At 54.4% G+C, this 12,913-nt stretch overlaps 1 protein-coding gene across 1 annotated transcript; it reads left to right on the top strand.

Annotated features, from left to right (window-relative positions):
- The first annotated feature begins 3,655 nt into the window (after positions 1-3,655).
- On the top strand, positions 3,656-9,974 carry PTGES (prostaglandin E synthase). The gene is made up of 3 exons (XM_009493165.2): positions 3,656-3,763; positions 5,236-5,318; positions 9,725-9,974. Exons 1-3 carry the CDS (start codon positions 3,656-3,658, stop codon positions 9,972-9,974), a joined length of 441 nt encoding a protein of 146 aa, XP_009491440.1.
- The last annotated feature ends 2,939 nt before the right edge of the window (positions 9,975-12,913 follow it).

Below are 12,913 nucleotides of genomic sequence, written 5' to 3'. Positions count from 1 at the left end.
TGTGATTTGTGGAGGAGGATCAAACCATTAATATTGACAGCCTGCTTCCGCCCAGATTAATGGGATAGTTGAACATACTCCTGGCAGCTGTGTTGCCTTGGGTTAGGAAAGCCAGGAAGGTGCAACTGTGCAGTGGATGTGTCCTACACGGCACGAGACCCCTAAACTTGAGAGATCAAGCAGGAGCTGGGATCCCAGGAACTAATGTTCCTTCACAGGCAGCTTCCGCCTCTTGTCCCTATCCACATAGGTGCCGTGCCAACAGACATTGGCCTTCCCCACTAGGTTTCAACTCAGTGTAACAGTGAAAGTGTCTGAAATGCATAAACACGTGGAAAAAACAACTTTCTTTGCCCACACTGTTTTCATACATCGTGGAGCCCACCCAGCACATACAACACCCACGCCCAGGTCTGCCCCAGGGGCTTATGCCTAAACAAACTATGCTTCTTGATCACTCCATTCAATTTAAATTTGTGCCAGCTGCTGGTGCAAATTGTCCAGGGCTTCCTGCCAGTGCTTGAATAATGCTGAGGAGGAGGAAGACTGTCTGGCTAGCAGGAGAAGTCCTGGCTTGTCTGCAGGAGGTACCAAGCTTGTGCGTATTCCTGCTGCTCAGTGAGGCATGCTGGCTACCTCAGGAGGGGAAGAAGGTGCATGAAGGAAAAAAGTCTCACTGCCAAAGAGCCTGCAGGCTGGATCCTCAGCTGGTAAAAACTGGAGCGGCTCCATGGCGGGTGTGATGTGTTGGTGAAGGGTCTGGCTGCCTGCCCTAGTCCCAGGGGAAGGGGCTGCTGGAGAAAATCTCACCCCTGCTACAGGGCTGGTCTGGCCCTTGCATCACCCCAGTCCTTGGGCACCAAGGTCTTCTCTGCTATGGGTTTGTTCCCTATCAGCTTTTGAGAGGCGAGATGGGAGGGAGCAGTGTTTGGGATGTGGCTTTGCCATCAACTGCTTATGCTTGGCATAATGGTGTTTATAATACTCTGCCAAGCTCCAGGGAGACGTGAGCGGGGTTGGATGCAGTTTGGTGGCAGCACAGGGCTAGGGTCCAGGGGGAACACCCCAGCCCTTACCACAGTGTTTGAATCCACATGGCTGCTGCATGTCCTGGTGTCCCCATTCCCACCCCCAGGAAGGCGGCCAGTGGGAGGCATTCACTGCCAGGCTGCGGAGCTCCACACTGGGTTGTGCTGGGACTTGTTCTGTAACCGCCCTGGTATCGGGGTGGTGGTGACCAGCTGTAAGTATCTCTCTCTTGAAACCAAGTGTCTGGGGTTTTCAAAGGCTCTCTGCACACTCGGATGTCATGGGGCTGAGCCAGTGCATTGCAATGAGTGGTGTGGCATCTTTTGGTGTGCAGCATCAGGGCAGAACAGCCGTGGAGAGGGAGATTCAGAGGCAAATGCAAAGAATTTGCAAATTTCTGTGCAGGGAGGGAGATGGTGTGCTTGAAGGGTCTTTCTGGCTCTGAGCCCTGCCCTGCCAGGCTGGGAGCAGCGCAGGGGTCTGGAGCTGGGCAGGCCGGGGTGGAAGGAAGGATGTCATCTCTGGATGGGCACAGGAAGAGCTCAGCCCTTGGCTGGGATGGCTGGAGCATGCAGCTTGTGTCTGAGCTGAGCGTGGCAGGAGCAAAACCTCTTCCGCAACGATTGTGGCTGGAAAGCTGCCCTGGTGTGACTCTGCGCTGACCATTTGCTGGGAATACAAGCAATGGTATAACCCTCCCTTCTGCAGGGGCAGAGGCAGGGGCTGGCCTGTGGCATCCCTTGGCTGCTGCTCAGGGCTGGTGGGATAACGCTGCCCAGACGGAGAGGTGACTGTTCTCCTTCTTGTCTTGCTCCCTGAGCAGGAGCCGACCTTCTGGATCTGCCCACACAACCTGATTTATGTTCGCATTGATGGTGCTTCTGTATTGCCTGGGCCCAGGGCCGCTGTGCCCAGAGCACGAGGCTGCCTTAAATTCACACCAGCACCCCAGGAAAAAGGCTCCTGTAGCCCATTCTCCCCGGGGAGCAGGGTGCCACCAGCGTCCCATTGCTGAGGACAAACCTGTCCTTGTGCAACAGGGTCTGTAGCGACAGGACCGGAGCCTGCTCCTGGGCCGAGTGCAATGCTCCTCTTGGGTTACTCTGGACCCTCTTGGAAAGGACAGGATTAGTTTCTCTCAATGGCAGTTAAAAAGTTCAAAAGCCCTAAAGAACAAAACTAGAGGCACTAACACTTCGATAGATGATTTTGTAAGTGACAAACCGTTGTACTCCATTCATTGGTTTTTGTGGCTTGAAACAATTTTTTTTTTATTCCAACATGTCAGTTAATTAAAAAAGCACTTGCATCCTCAAAGCATTCATTTTCCACTCAATCTCCGAAAGTTTCCATTTTCCTGAAATAAGTCTTTTTTTTTTTTTTTTTCTGTGCAAAAGAACCAAGCCCCAGATCCACCCCTTCAACACTAATAAACTTGGAGAGCTCCTATCAGCCCCCATGCTGCCGGCTCACCGGAGGTTTGCTGCTGCCAGCACTGGGCCAGGGCTGGGGAAGAAGGAGTTAAAGGTTTGCACTGGAAGATCAGCCCAGCTGCCTGCAGAGGCTTGGATCCCACTCTTTCTTCACCGGTGTTTGAAGGCTGGGGAAAAGCCAGCGCCAAATTCAAATGCCACTTTCTGGACCAAGGACAAAATTACACCCAACTGCCCTGATCCACCGTCTTGGAGAAAGCCAGGACGAGCTGTCTTTGGGGCTGGGCAGGCTGGTGTTTATTTCTATTTGCAGGTTTGGGGCTTTGCGGTCCGTGACTCGCTTGGTTGTTCTCCCAGGCTGGTCACTCCAGGAGTTCCCCTTCCAGCCGGGGGGGTACAGGGGCAGCCCAGGCGCCAGGGTGATGGGCGCTGGTGGGGCAAGGGACGGTTCTGTCCCTTGTGTCCCATCCCTCGGCAGGTGGCTGTGTAGGGGAGGGCTGGCTGCCTCTGCCACGGGAGCGCTGAGCCTGCACTGGGCGGGACTGGGGAGTACTGGGAGTGCTGCCACGGAGGGGTGGGCCGTGGGATCGGGGCACGGAGGGAGCGCAGGAGCACAAGCCTGGATGCAGCTGAGGTAGGTGCCTACCTTCTTCTTAACTCCTCCTTCTTCCCAGGGCTGGTCAGCTCGTGTCCCTGGGTGAGCAGCGCCTGGCTGGGCGAGGGATGCTCTGTGCAGCTCTGTCCCACTGGGCACAGCCAAGAGGGGAGGTGGGGCAGGGGGCTTGTGGCTGTTTTAGGGAGGCAAGAGGTTGAGCTGTGGCCAGGCTGAGCCTTACTGTGGCCCGCACAGTCGAGGGGGCTGTATCCCAGCTTGGGGCATCGCATCCCCGCGGAGCTGGTGGTAGCAGGGAGTGAGGAGCAGAAGCAGCCTGAGGCAGGGAGCAGTGTGGACAGCCTGCTCTGTGTCCCCATCTGGGGTTCGCTTACGGGCAGCTCTGCCGCATCATTTACTCCTGTCCGGCCCGAAGGGGTCTATGGGGGCTGTGGGCTTTTGCTGAAGAAACAGCGGTGACTTCTGTTGTCTTTAAACGTGGCTGTTCCTGCCCCCTCTCCCACAGAGCCCTCCCGCAGCCCAAGCAAGATCGCCGCTGGCTGTGAGTGCTGCAGGCGACCGAGCGGCACCTTCCCCCAAAATGATGGAAAACACAGTGTTTATGTCATTTACGTTCTACAGCACGATCTTGATATTAAAAATGTATGTCATTGCCATCATTACGGGACAAGTGAGACTCAGAAAGAAGGTAAGTTCCAATTTCCTTCACCTTTTTCTTCCTTTCTGGCTTTTTCCTTGGATTTCAGTGTTTGTTCTTTCTTTTTCTATTCCTGCAAAGGCTGACAAAATTTTCCTGAAGCAAGTTGAGTTTTCTTTGACTTAAGTTGAAAGCAAAGCATGTTTCATAGCTGCGGCAGATAAATATCTTGCTTCTCTTTGGCTCTATGTGTTTGTTTCTACCATCTGTAACTTGATGTTTATAATTTCTGAATCCTAATCTAAATAGTAATTTCAGATTTAAAATGCCATGCAGGTGAGCTGCTTCTGGAAAGAGACTGTTTACAGTTAATTTGCTGTGTCTGGAAAAAAAGGAGGGGGGGAAAAAAGGGTTTAAGAACAAATCATTGCAATGGTCTTTTTTTTTTTTTTTTTTTTTTTTTAATGTAGCAGAAAGCTTTCCTGCTTGTGGAGGCTGAGTTGCTATGTGAATGCTCCAGGAGAGCAGAAAGTCATTGGGAATAAAAACAATAGCTGGAGGAAATGGTTCTTGGTCACGGGGGAAAGACAGGGAGGACTGGGAGCTCTAGCTGCCATCAGGAGATGGGCTTAACTGGACGTTTTATCGCCCGCAACCCAAATTGAACTCGTGGCAATACTCGGCTCTCTGTAAAATCTGTTTTAAAGTATTTGAGAAGTTTCCAACTGCATCAGTGGAGTGGGAGGGAGAGATTTCTGCTCTCAAATAAAATACAAAGATAGATACTCTCGTGCTGTAGCATCATTGTAATGGATGATTTGGCTTCTCCCCTTGTGTTTCTGAATGGGAACAGTCAGGGCTTTTAACGTTATTAAAGAAAACGCCGGGGTCCTTTCCAGGCTGCAAAGTGAAGCTGTCGCGTGTAACCAGGTCCCTGAGGAACAGCTTCTGAGCATAGGTGGGGAGCTCGTATAAATCATTTTTATTTGTAAGTTCATTAGTGTAGGATCCAATTTCCCCAGGGCTGGTTTCAGTCACATGGTATCACTGCCAAAAAGCCAGCCAGGGAATATTCTTTCTCGGTAGGTCAACTAATCAACTAATCTGTCAGTCCTGGTTATCTTTTGGATGCTGCATTAAGTGTCTGCAAGCTCTGTGCCAGAGTGATCTCATTTGGTGGTTGGCAAAGTCTCCTTTAAATGGGTTTCACTGGGAGAAGTGGACTGTGATCAGGCCGGAGCTCCCTTGAAGTCCCCAGTTTGGGACCTGCTCGGTGGGAAGAGTTGGGTTTTTCAGAGGGTAAGAAAAAGCCGTCAGGAGGTGCAGGGTTTAACCCCCAGGACTGTGCACATGGAAGTGCAGTTACTCTGGTGTTTGTGAAAGGTGGTGAGAAACTGGGGCTGAAAGGTCTCCGCGGGCGGGAAGAAATCCCCACCGGTCATAAAGACTGGGGGCAAAGCTTCCACCTGTAAAGTTCCTGAAAACATTATGAGCACATAAGTCATGGGGACTCTGTCTTGCAGGCGTTTGCAAACCCGGAGGACGCGCTGCGCAACGGGGGGCTGCAGTACTACCGTGAGGACCCCGACGTGGAGCGGTGCCGCAGGCGAGTACTCAGCGGTGCTGGCAATCCTCCTGTGCCGCAGGGCGATCCCTGGTAGCTGCTAGCAAAGAGGCAGTGGGAAGCTAAAGGGCTCATTAATTACGTAATTACCTAGGTGGGTTGAATGCCTGGAGCAGGTGGGTTGAATGTCCTGGCTGCAGGACCCTGTACTCTGGGACAGCTTAATATTTAATGGCAGCATGGTGTGCACTGAAGCAAGGACATGTGCAAGGACCCGGGTTTGGGGTCTGACCCTGACACAACTGAACTCCTTCCTAGATGTTCAAAGTCCTGTAAGCCCCCAAGGACTTGTCCCGTACCCACACCATACCCAAGGTCCAAAGGGACCCTGAACCACCCCAGATCCCCGGACAGCTTGGACAGTACAACTGGTCCATGACTGGGAGCTGCGTGACTGGTCCCAGTGCTGTATGCTGCCCCATTTGGGGATCTGAGAAGAGGCTGGACACAACAGCAATAACTTTTGTCTCCCTAACTGGGCAAACCCTGTATCACGTATTCAGCCCCGGGCTTGCTTTGCCGTCCCGCTGACCCAGGAGGTGCCCCAAGTGTTGGGCTGGATCGCTGCACGGGCTAGTGACATGCAGGAAAAGGGGCTGGAGCTGTGCCCTGCTGTCACTGAGCCCTTGGCCGCCAGCTCTGCTGTGGGTGGGGGACTGCGCGGCTCACCTCTTGCCGCCTGAAGATTTCCTTTAAAAAATACCCAGTGCCATTTAATCCCCAGGCTTCCAGAGGGAGGAGGAGGGGAAACAAGCTGTTCCCTTGCTAGGAAAAAGAAAATAATAGTAGTAATAATAATAATAATCCTCTTTTGATTAGTCAGAAAAGACAAACTTCCATAAAAATAAATAACCGGAGCTGCAGCAAAGACCTGGGGAAGTCCGGGGCGTGACTTGTGCAGTTAAAGCACTCAGGGTCAGTCCTGGCTGATCTGTTCATAGCTCTGGGGAAGACAAATTAAACCCAAGGTGTTTCCCCTGAACAAGGGTGATACCAGATTTTCTTCTCAGGTGTTGTCGGGATGGGAGCACAACCACGGCTGGGCTGCTGAGGTCTGGGCAGGGCAAGCGGCAGGCGGGAGGGAGGTTTCCCCCTTGCCTCCTAGAGAGGCCCCTGGCTGCGTCTCAGCTCTTTTCATTCCTTTCTCCTCCCCGTTCTTCTGTTCGTCCTTCTGAACTTTGCCTTCTGTTTGTCCTGCTGAACTTCCGAGTCCTTGGGGGCTTGTTCAGACAGGGCCACCATGGGGCTGTCACGATCCAAACTGGGCTGGCCAGAGAGGATCGTGGAGGTTCTGCAATTCCCTTGGGCTAAATTAAGGTGAAATGACACCCAACGATCGATTACACACTTTACTGATGGCAAAACAACCACCTGAACTTGGGAAGCGTAACAGTAGGCAACCCGAACCAGGAAAGTGCAACGATAGTCAACATGGGTTCTAATTGAAATACTTAGGAAAGGAAACAGAAGAAAAGAAAAAGGGCGGGAGAGAGAGAGAGATATCACCACCCTCAGATCCCGCGATGTCGATGGTAAACGTGGCAATCCTCCGGCAGTGGGCAGCGCCGGCCCTGGGTGGGAGAGGCTGGTCTGGAGCAGCAGCAGCGTGGAGCCCTTCGATGGTGGGTGCGCACGTGGCTCCTCGGAGTTGTGTCTTTCATAGGCCAGTCCCCGCCACTAGTATCACCCCCCTTGAGGCTTGTTCCAGAACATTCTTCATCTTCCGTGCAGGCGCCACTGGGGGCAGGGATGGTCGTGAGGGGTCTTTTGGGTGGTCGTGAGCCCCTTCCTCAAATGAACTCCGCATGGCCTTCGGCCATCAGAAGGAGGAACTGTGCATCCTCCCACTCGCCTCTGGCTTCGCCTTCTCACCTGTGGTGCTATGCAGACCCCATTTTGTCACCATGCAGACCTTAACTTGTCTCTGTGCAGACCGTAACTTGTCTCTATGCAGACCATAACTTGTCCCACCACAATGTTTGAGACGTTAACTCTTTCAGCCTCTCACAGGGGAGAGGCAGCGGGTGCCCGGCAGCTGGCCTCTCCCGGCATGGCTGACACCAGAAGCAAACTGTGCTCATCGCTGCGGTCCTGGCTGGGCTGCGGGAGGGTTTTGTGGTGGCACCCGCAGGGGTGATGCTGGCTCGGGAAGGCAAGCAGGGCCCTGGGCTGGGAAGGGAAGGGGCTGTGAGCAGATGGGCGGCAGCTCGTCCTCGTGTCTGGGAAGGGGCTGGCTCTGCCCAGGGACCATCTGGCCAGGAGCAGAGGGCTTCCCACAGCTCCCCACCTCGCTCCCGGGTTTGGCAGGGAATATGTCTCCTTCATGTCCGGGCTCCGATCAGCTCATCCCCACTGAGTCCTCCTGGCATTACTGCCACAACAGCAGGACTTGTTTTAGTGTCTTTTCTAAGCCAATTCCTCCATGCTGTCCCAAAATCGCACCCCGAGAGCAGCTGAAATAGGGTTTCCAGCAGGCTCCTTGCCATGTTCATCCCCGCCTTGCTTGGGGACATGGCCCTTAAGCTATGGACTGCTCCCTGTGGAGGTGGAAAGAGCAGGCGGGAGAAAGCTCCTTGCCCTAGTGCCTGTTATGGGGATAATGGGCTGCTGAAAGCCCTCAGGGTAGCTCTTTTCTGGGTACAACAGCCTGTGCATCCCCTTCATGCTTCAGCAAAGCCAGGGCTGGGAACAGCTCAGGTGCAACATTTACCCGCAGGTGCCCTGGCCCTGCTGAGCCGGTGCCCGGCCTGGGCTCTGGTGTGGGAAGGGCGCAGCGAGGGGTGCTGGCAGTGGCCGGCATTCAGTACACAGGTCATTTTGTGTGACGTGAGGGGAACCAGCTACTGAACCCAGGGCCTCTGCTCACGTCCCCGTCCACAGGCTTCACAGCAAGGGGGAGGATGTCGGGGCAAGCCGGGTGACCAGAGCCCTTCCCTGCAGCTCCTGCTCCATCTCCCTGCTCAGAGGCCGATCCTGCCTGGGAGCAGTCACCCTCCAAAAAACCTGGGCACTTGGTGTTGAAAATTTCTGGTGGAGAAGCTTTTGGCAAACCTTGGCTTGAGGAAATTGGTGTGTTTGGTGGGGCTGTTGCCAAGGCGGATGCAGGTATGTCTCCTGCTCCATAGACCTGACCCCAGGGGCAGGAGACAGAGCTTAAAACACACCTCTTTCTTTTCCAAAGTCAGTTTTCAGCCAGGTCTATCCCAGCCTGTGTCTGGACTAATGGGCTGTGACTGACCGTCCTAAAACTTCACGGCCACTTCTCAGCTTGCACAGAAGAGCAGCACAGGCATCTTGGCCTTTGCTTCAGGGAAGAAATTGCTTTAAAATTTTCTCTTGGCTTTGTGAACATTCAAACATCCCAGGGCACAGGAATGGGGAATGAAGGACAGCTCTCATCAAGGCTTCATCTCTGCCTCTCAAACCTCCAGACATATGGTGAAAAAGCAACTGAGCCTCATGCCTGGGTCACTCTCCAGCCCAGATCTGTCCCCACCGACCAGGGCACAACCTGAGAGTCCCCCCATTGAAGCATGCGGATGGGGCTCTGTGCTGCAGAAAGCAGCTTTTTCATCCCGAGGGAACAAAAGAAGGAGAGGCGGAGTCGGTGGGAGGGCGAGTACAGCCTCGCTGCTTGGGGACTGGTTTTGCTCCCTTGAAGGATGGTACCTCGGGGAGGAGGGACCCAGCCTATGCTCATGGCACGATCCACTCCTGTTTTGGTAGCGGTGTGGGGGGGGTGGTGGCAGGTGATGCTGTGACACCCAGGCAGGAGCGTGTTCAGATGGAGCACAGGGTTTGGCACCATCAGTGTCAATGTGTCATCACATGGCCACAGCGGTCCCTCCAGCCTGACTATGGTGCGATTAAGCAGGTGATGCTGGCATGGCGCAGGGGTGCAGGGGGTGCTTGGGGCATTCCTCCCCAGACCCCTTTGGATGCACTTACAGAGAGGGGTGAAGCCAGGAACCCTCCCATCCTGGGATTTCTCCTCTGGAAACCACCTCATTATTGTGTAACGTGGCCACATCTGGGGCTGTGCCGTGCTGGCGCCGCATCAGCTTTGAGCTTTTTGCAGCTACACGAGGTCTCTGTTTTGCGTTGTTTATTTAAAAGCTCGAACTCTTGAGCTGTCATCTGTCATGGCAAAGGCGTCCCAGTCACGGAGGGCAAGCTTCGAGAGCGCAGCATCCCAAGGGAGAGACACCGGCTGTGAAATCCTGCTGCCTTTGTGTGTAGGGGGGGAATCTGATTCTTTTGGGGGCTGCGTCTGCCCCATCCAATGGAGGAGAGGGCCAGCAGCATCCAGGGATGGGCTCCCTGGCTAGAAGGGATGGGAGACAGCAGGGAAGCCTGGTGCGAAGGAGCAACCTTATCTCCCTTTTCAGGGCCCACCGCAACGACATGGAGAACATCTTTCCCTTCCTCTTCCTTGGAGCCATCTACTCTCTGCTGGATCCCAGTCCCGCAGTGGCCAGGATCCACTTCTTCATCTTCTGCGTGGGGCGCATTGTCCACACCATCGCTTACCTCCTGAAGCTGAAGGCGCCCACGCGCTCCGTGGCCTACAGCGTGGCACAGCTGCCCTGCTTCTCCATGGCTCTGCAGATCCTCCTTGCCACCACCCCGTACTGGTAATGCCCAGTGAGACCGATCGTCCAAACCCCCTCGTCCTGCGCTCTGCTGGTTTCCCCGCCTGGGCCAGGTGGTGCGTGTGTGAGTGTGAGTGTGCGCGTGTGTGTGTGGGCACGTGGAGGCCACCTGCGCCCCAAGGATGCTCAGTGCAGCCTTGATAAAGTCCCCGTGCTATTGAAATTGGGCAGGGAAGTCACCAGAAAGAAGGGGCACATCTGCCCGTGGAGCAGGAAGGGGATGCAGAGGCAGGTTTCTCCCACGCCTGCTAAAGGCGGGAGGGGGAAAGCACACGGACTACCCCTCAAGGAAGGGGTTCACTGAAGGAAAGAAGGTTTTCTGACCCAACTGCATTTGGAACTGTGAAGGGGAAGATGTGCCCTTTCCCCTTGGTCACGAATACCCCATGAATCAGGAAGGGAAAATCATGAGGGTCCCATGAAGTCGCTTGGTCAGCAGACGTGGGTGGTAGCAGAGGGGGGGTTATCAAACAGCCACCGTCCTCCTGCCCAGCCATGCGGGTCTGGGGGGGGGGGTGTCCCTTAGATTCCCTCTCCCCTGAGGAGGAGGACAGGAGGCAGGTGCCTGCCAGGCAGCGTAATGTGGAAGTCGAAATCTGGGGTGACATTGTGAAGCCACTGAAGTGTTCAGTGCTCCCAGCACGACCTCGTCTCACGCCATGGGATGCAGCTGGGGAACCTCGCTGCAGGCAGGAGCCTGCCTGTCCCAGCAAGGACGCCCCGCGGCCAGCATTCGGCAGCTCCGGGCCAGCAGCAGCCGTGGCTTTTCCATCTCGGTCTTGCCATGGCAAGATGCAGAGGGACATGCCTGGTGCAGCCGGCAGAAATCGCTTATCCCATAGAGAGCCAGACACAAAGCTCTGGGCCTTCTGAAAAGACTGAGATGCTCACACAAAACAGGGGGTTTGCAGTTCGCAGACAGAGCTTTCTCCCAAGGGCGGTATCTGTGTTCACGTGCCACTGATGCCTGAAAACGCTCCCAGGGCAGCGGACTGCATTTCTCCCCCTCTGTTTGTAGCCTTTCTCTGGCCGCAGAATGGCCGTTGCTATTTGGGGAATGTGCCGTGACCGCTTTGGGGGTGTTTTCTTTCAGCTGTTTCCTGCTGTCCACTGCTGTGGAGCCGTGCGCAGCCTGGATTAGCTGGTGTTTGCAGAAAGCTCTGGAAATGAGCAGAGTGGCTTTGAACTGCCTTGTGGGAGAATAAAGCTGCTCTGCGGTATCGCCTGAAAGCTGTCGTGTTGGAGAGGAGAGGCTGGGACCAGGGTATTGCAGGATGAGAAACCCTCGTCAGCTCCTCTGCCATGCAGCTGTCCCGAAGTGCCATGGGCCGGTCTACACAACAGCAGCACGCAATGGAGCACCCCTATGGAGGATGAGGCAGGAGGAAGCCTCTGCTGTTCAGTGCCTCCTCCCTCCTCTGAGGGTAACACAGAGTTTTGCTAAGATCACAGGGGGAAACCCGAATGAGAAGCAAATAAATTCCCCTTCCCCCTGTCCTAAGCACTACAGCTGTTCCCTTAACGCCGCTGTTCTTGGAGGCTCTTACTGAGACCTCACTGAGCGCCTGCGTGCACAAAGCACGGGGTGAAACACCAGCTCAGACTGGTGCTCAGAGCTCTTGCCCAGCTTGGGTAGCAGCTTCCATACCAGTAACTCCTGACCCCAGTGCAGACGTGGCCTTAGGCTGAGCAGTTCGGTGCGGCTTGGAGCGGAGGGCTCTGCTCTCCCGCGGGGAGACGCAGGGCCCACCGCGTGTGGAAGGTGGGCAGGACTGCAGGTTCGGCTGTTTGCTTTTGGCCACTTCTCATTTACACAGCCTCAGCAGATGTCTGGGTAATACATACCCCTCTTAACAAGCCTTTTCTGCCTCACATGGTGCACAAGGTCTCGAACCCCTGTACATTTCGCTGCTGCTGCACATGCATCCTGGCGGCAGGAAGCAAATATTCCCAATAAAAACAAATCATTGTGCTCTGATACATCCTTCCTTCGGGAGCACCAGATGCAGCTGGGTAGCAGCTGGGTCCAGCCTGAGCAGGATGGCTCCCCAGCTGCAAAGCGCTTTGCTAAACCCCACTGTGAGCCTGGAGTGCCCTGGGACTCCTAAACAGATGTCCCTTTCCTCTGGACTCACCTGCCCTGCAGAGGAAGCTCTTTGCCAGGTGTGCACTATTTGTGCTGATCCTTTAAATTCAGCAGAGCTGCAGCCTGCAAAGCAGCTCTGTTTAGTTTTCCTTCACAGAGTAGCAGGTTGCTGCAAAGCTGGGTGTTCACCCAAACCTCCTCCATCCCAGCTCCCCCAAAGCAGGCTACTGGTATGAGATGCTTTGTCCCAGCAAGCTTTCATCATGCCCTGCCTGTGCTCTGCCAGGTGCTTCTTGCCTGTGGAGCCAAGCTGGTGCTTAAATCCTGGAGGGCTGGAGAAGTTCAGGTAAGATGTGGTTGCTGTCATTTCTGTGCTTATGAATTGCAAAGGAGCTGCCTGTATTTTTCAAGCTCAACAGCCCCCCCTCTTTTTCCTGGTAAGTTGCTGGGAAGCAAATGCCTCATTTCCCCTGTTTTCCCCTATTTTCTTAAACTGTTGGTGTTTAGGAGGTGCTGCACCACTGGTGTCTGTGTTACTGGTTGAGATGGACAAAATGGCTCCACTTGGTAGTTTTTTCTTTCCCTCATGCTCTCTGCTTTCAAATAAGAAAGGCAGCAGCTTTATAAAATGGACTCTCTCCAATACATGCTGCTGTGGTTAGAGATGTAGCTGGGACTGAGATTTTGGCATGGAAAGGAAGAAATGGGCCCACAGAACCCTCCCAGCCCCCAGATCTGCCAGATCCTTCAGCCTCTTCTAAACTGCTTGTTCGGTGCCTGGGGCTGATGCCCTGCTCAGGGAAGCTGAGGTTACGTGCAGAGCTCTGCTTTCTTCTTTT

Source organism: Pelecanus crispus, chromosome 9, assembly GCF_030463565.1.
Source record: "Pelecanus crispus isolate bPelCri1 chromosome 9, bPelCri1.pri, whole genome shotgun sequence".
Classification (NCBI taxonomy): domain Eukaryota; kingdom Metazoa; phylum Chordata; class Aves; order Pelecaniformes; family Pelecanidae; genus Pelecanus; species Pelecanus crispus.
The sequence above is the reverse complement of the archived record's forward strand: the minus strand, read 5'-3'. Positions and strand labels throughout refer to the sequence as shown.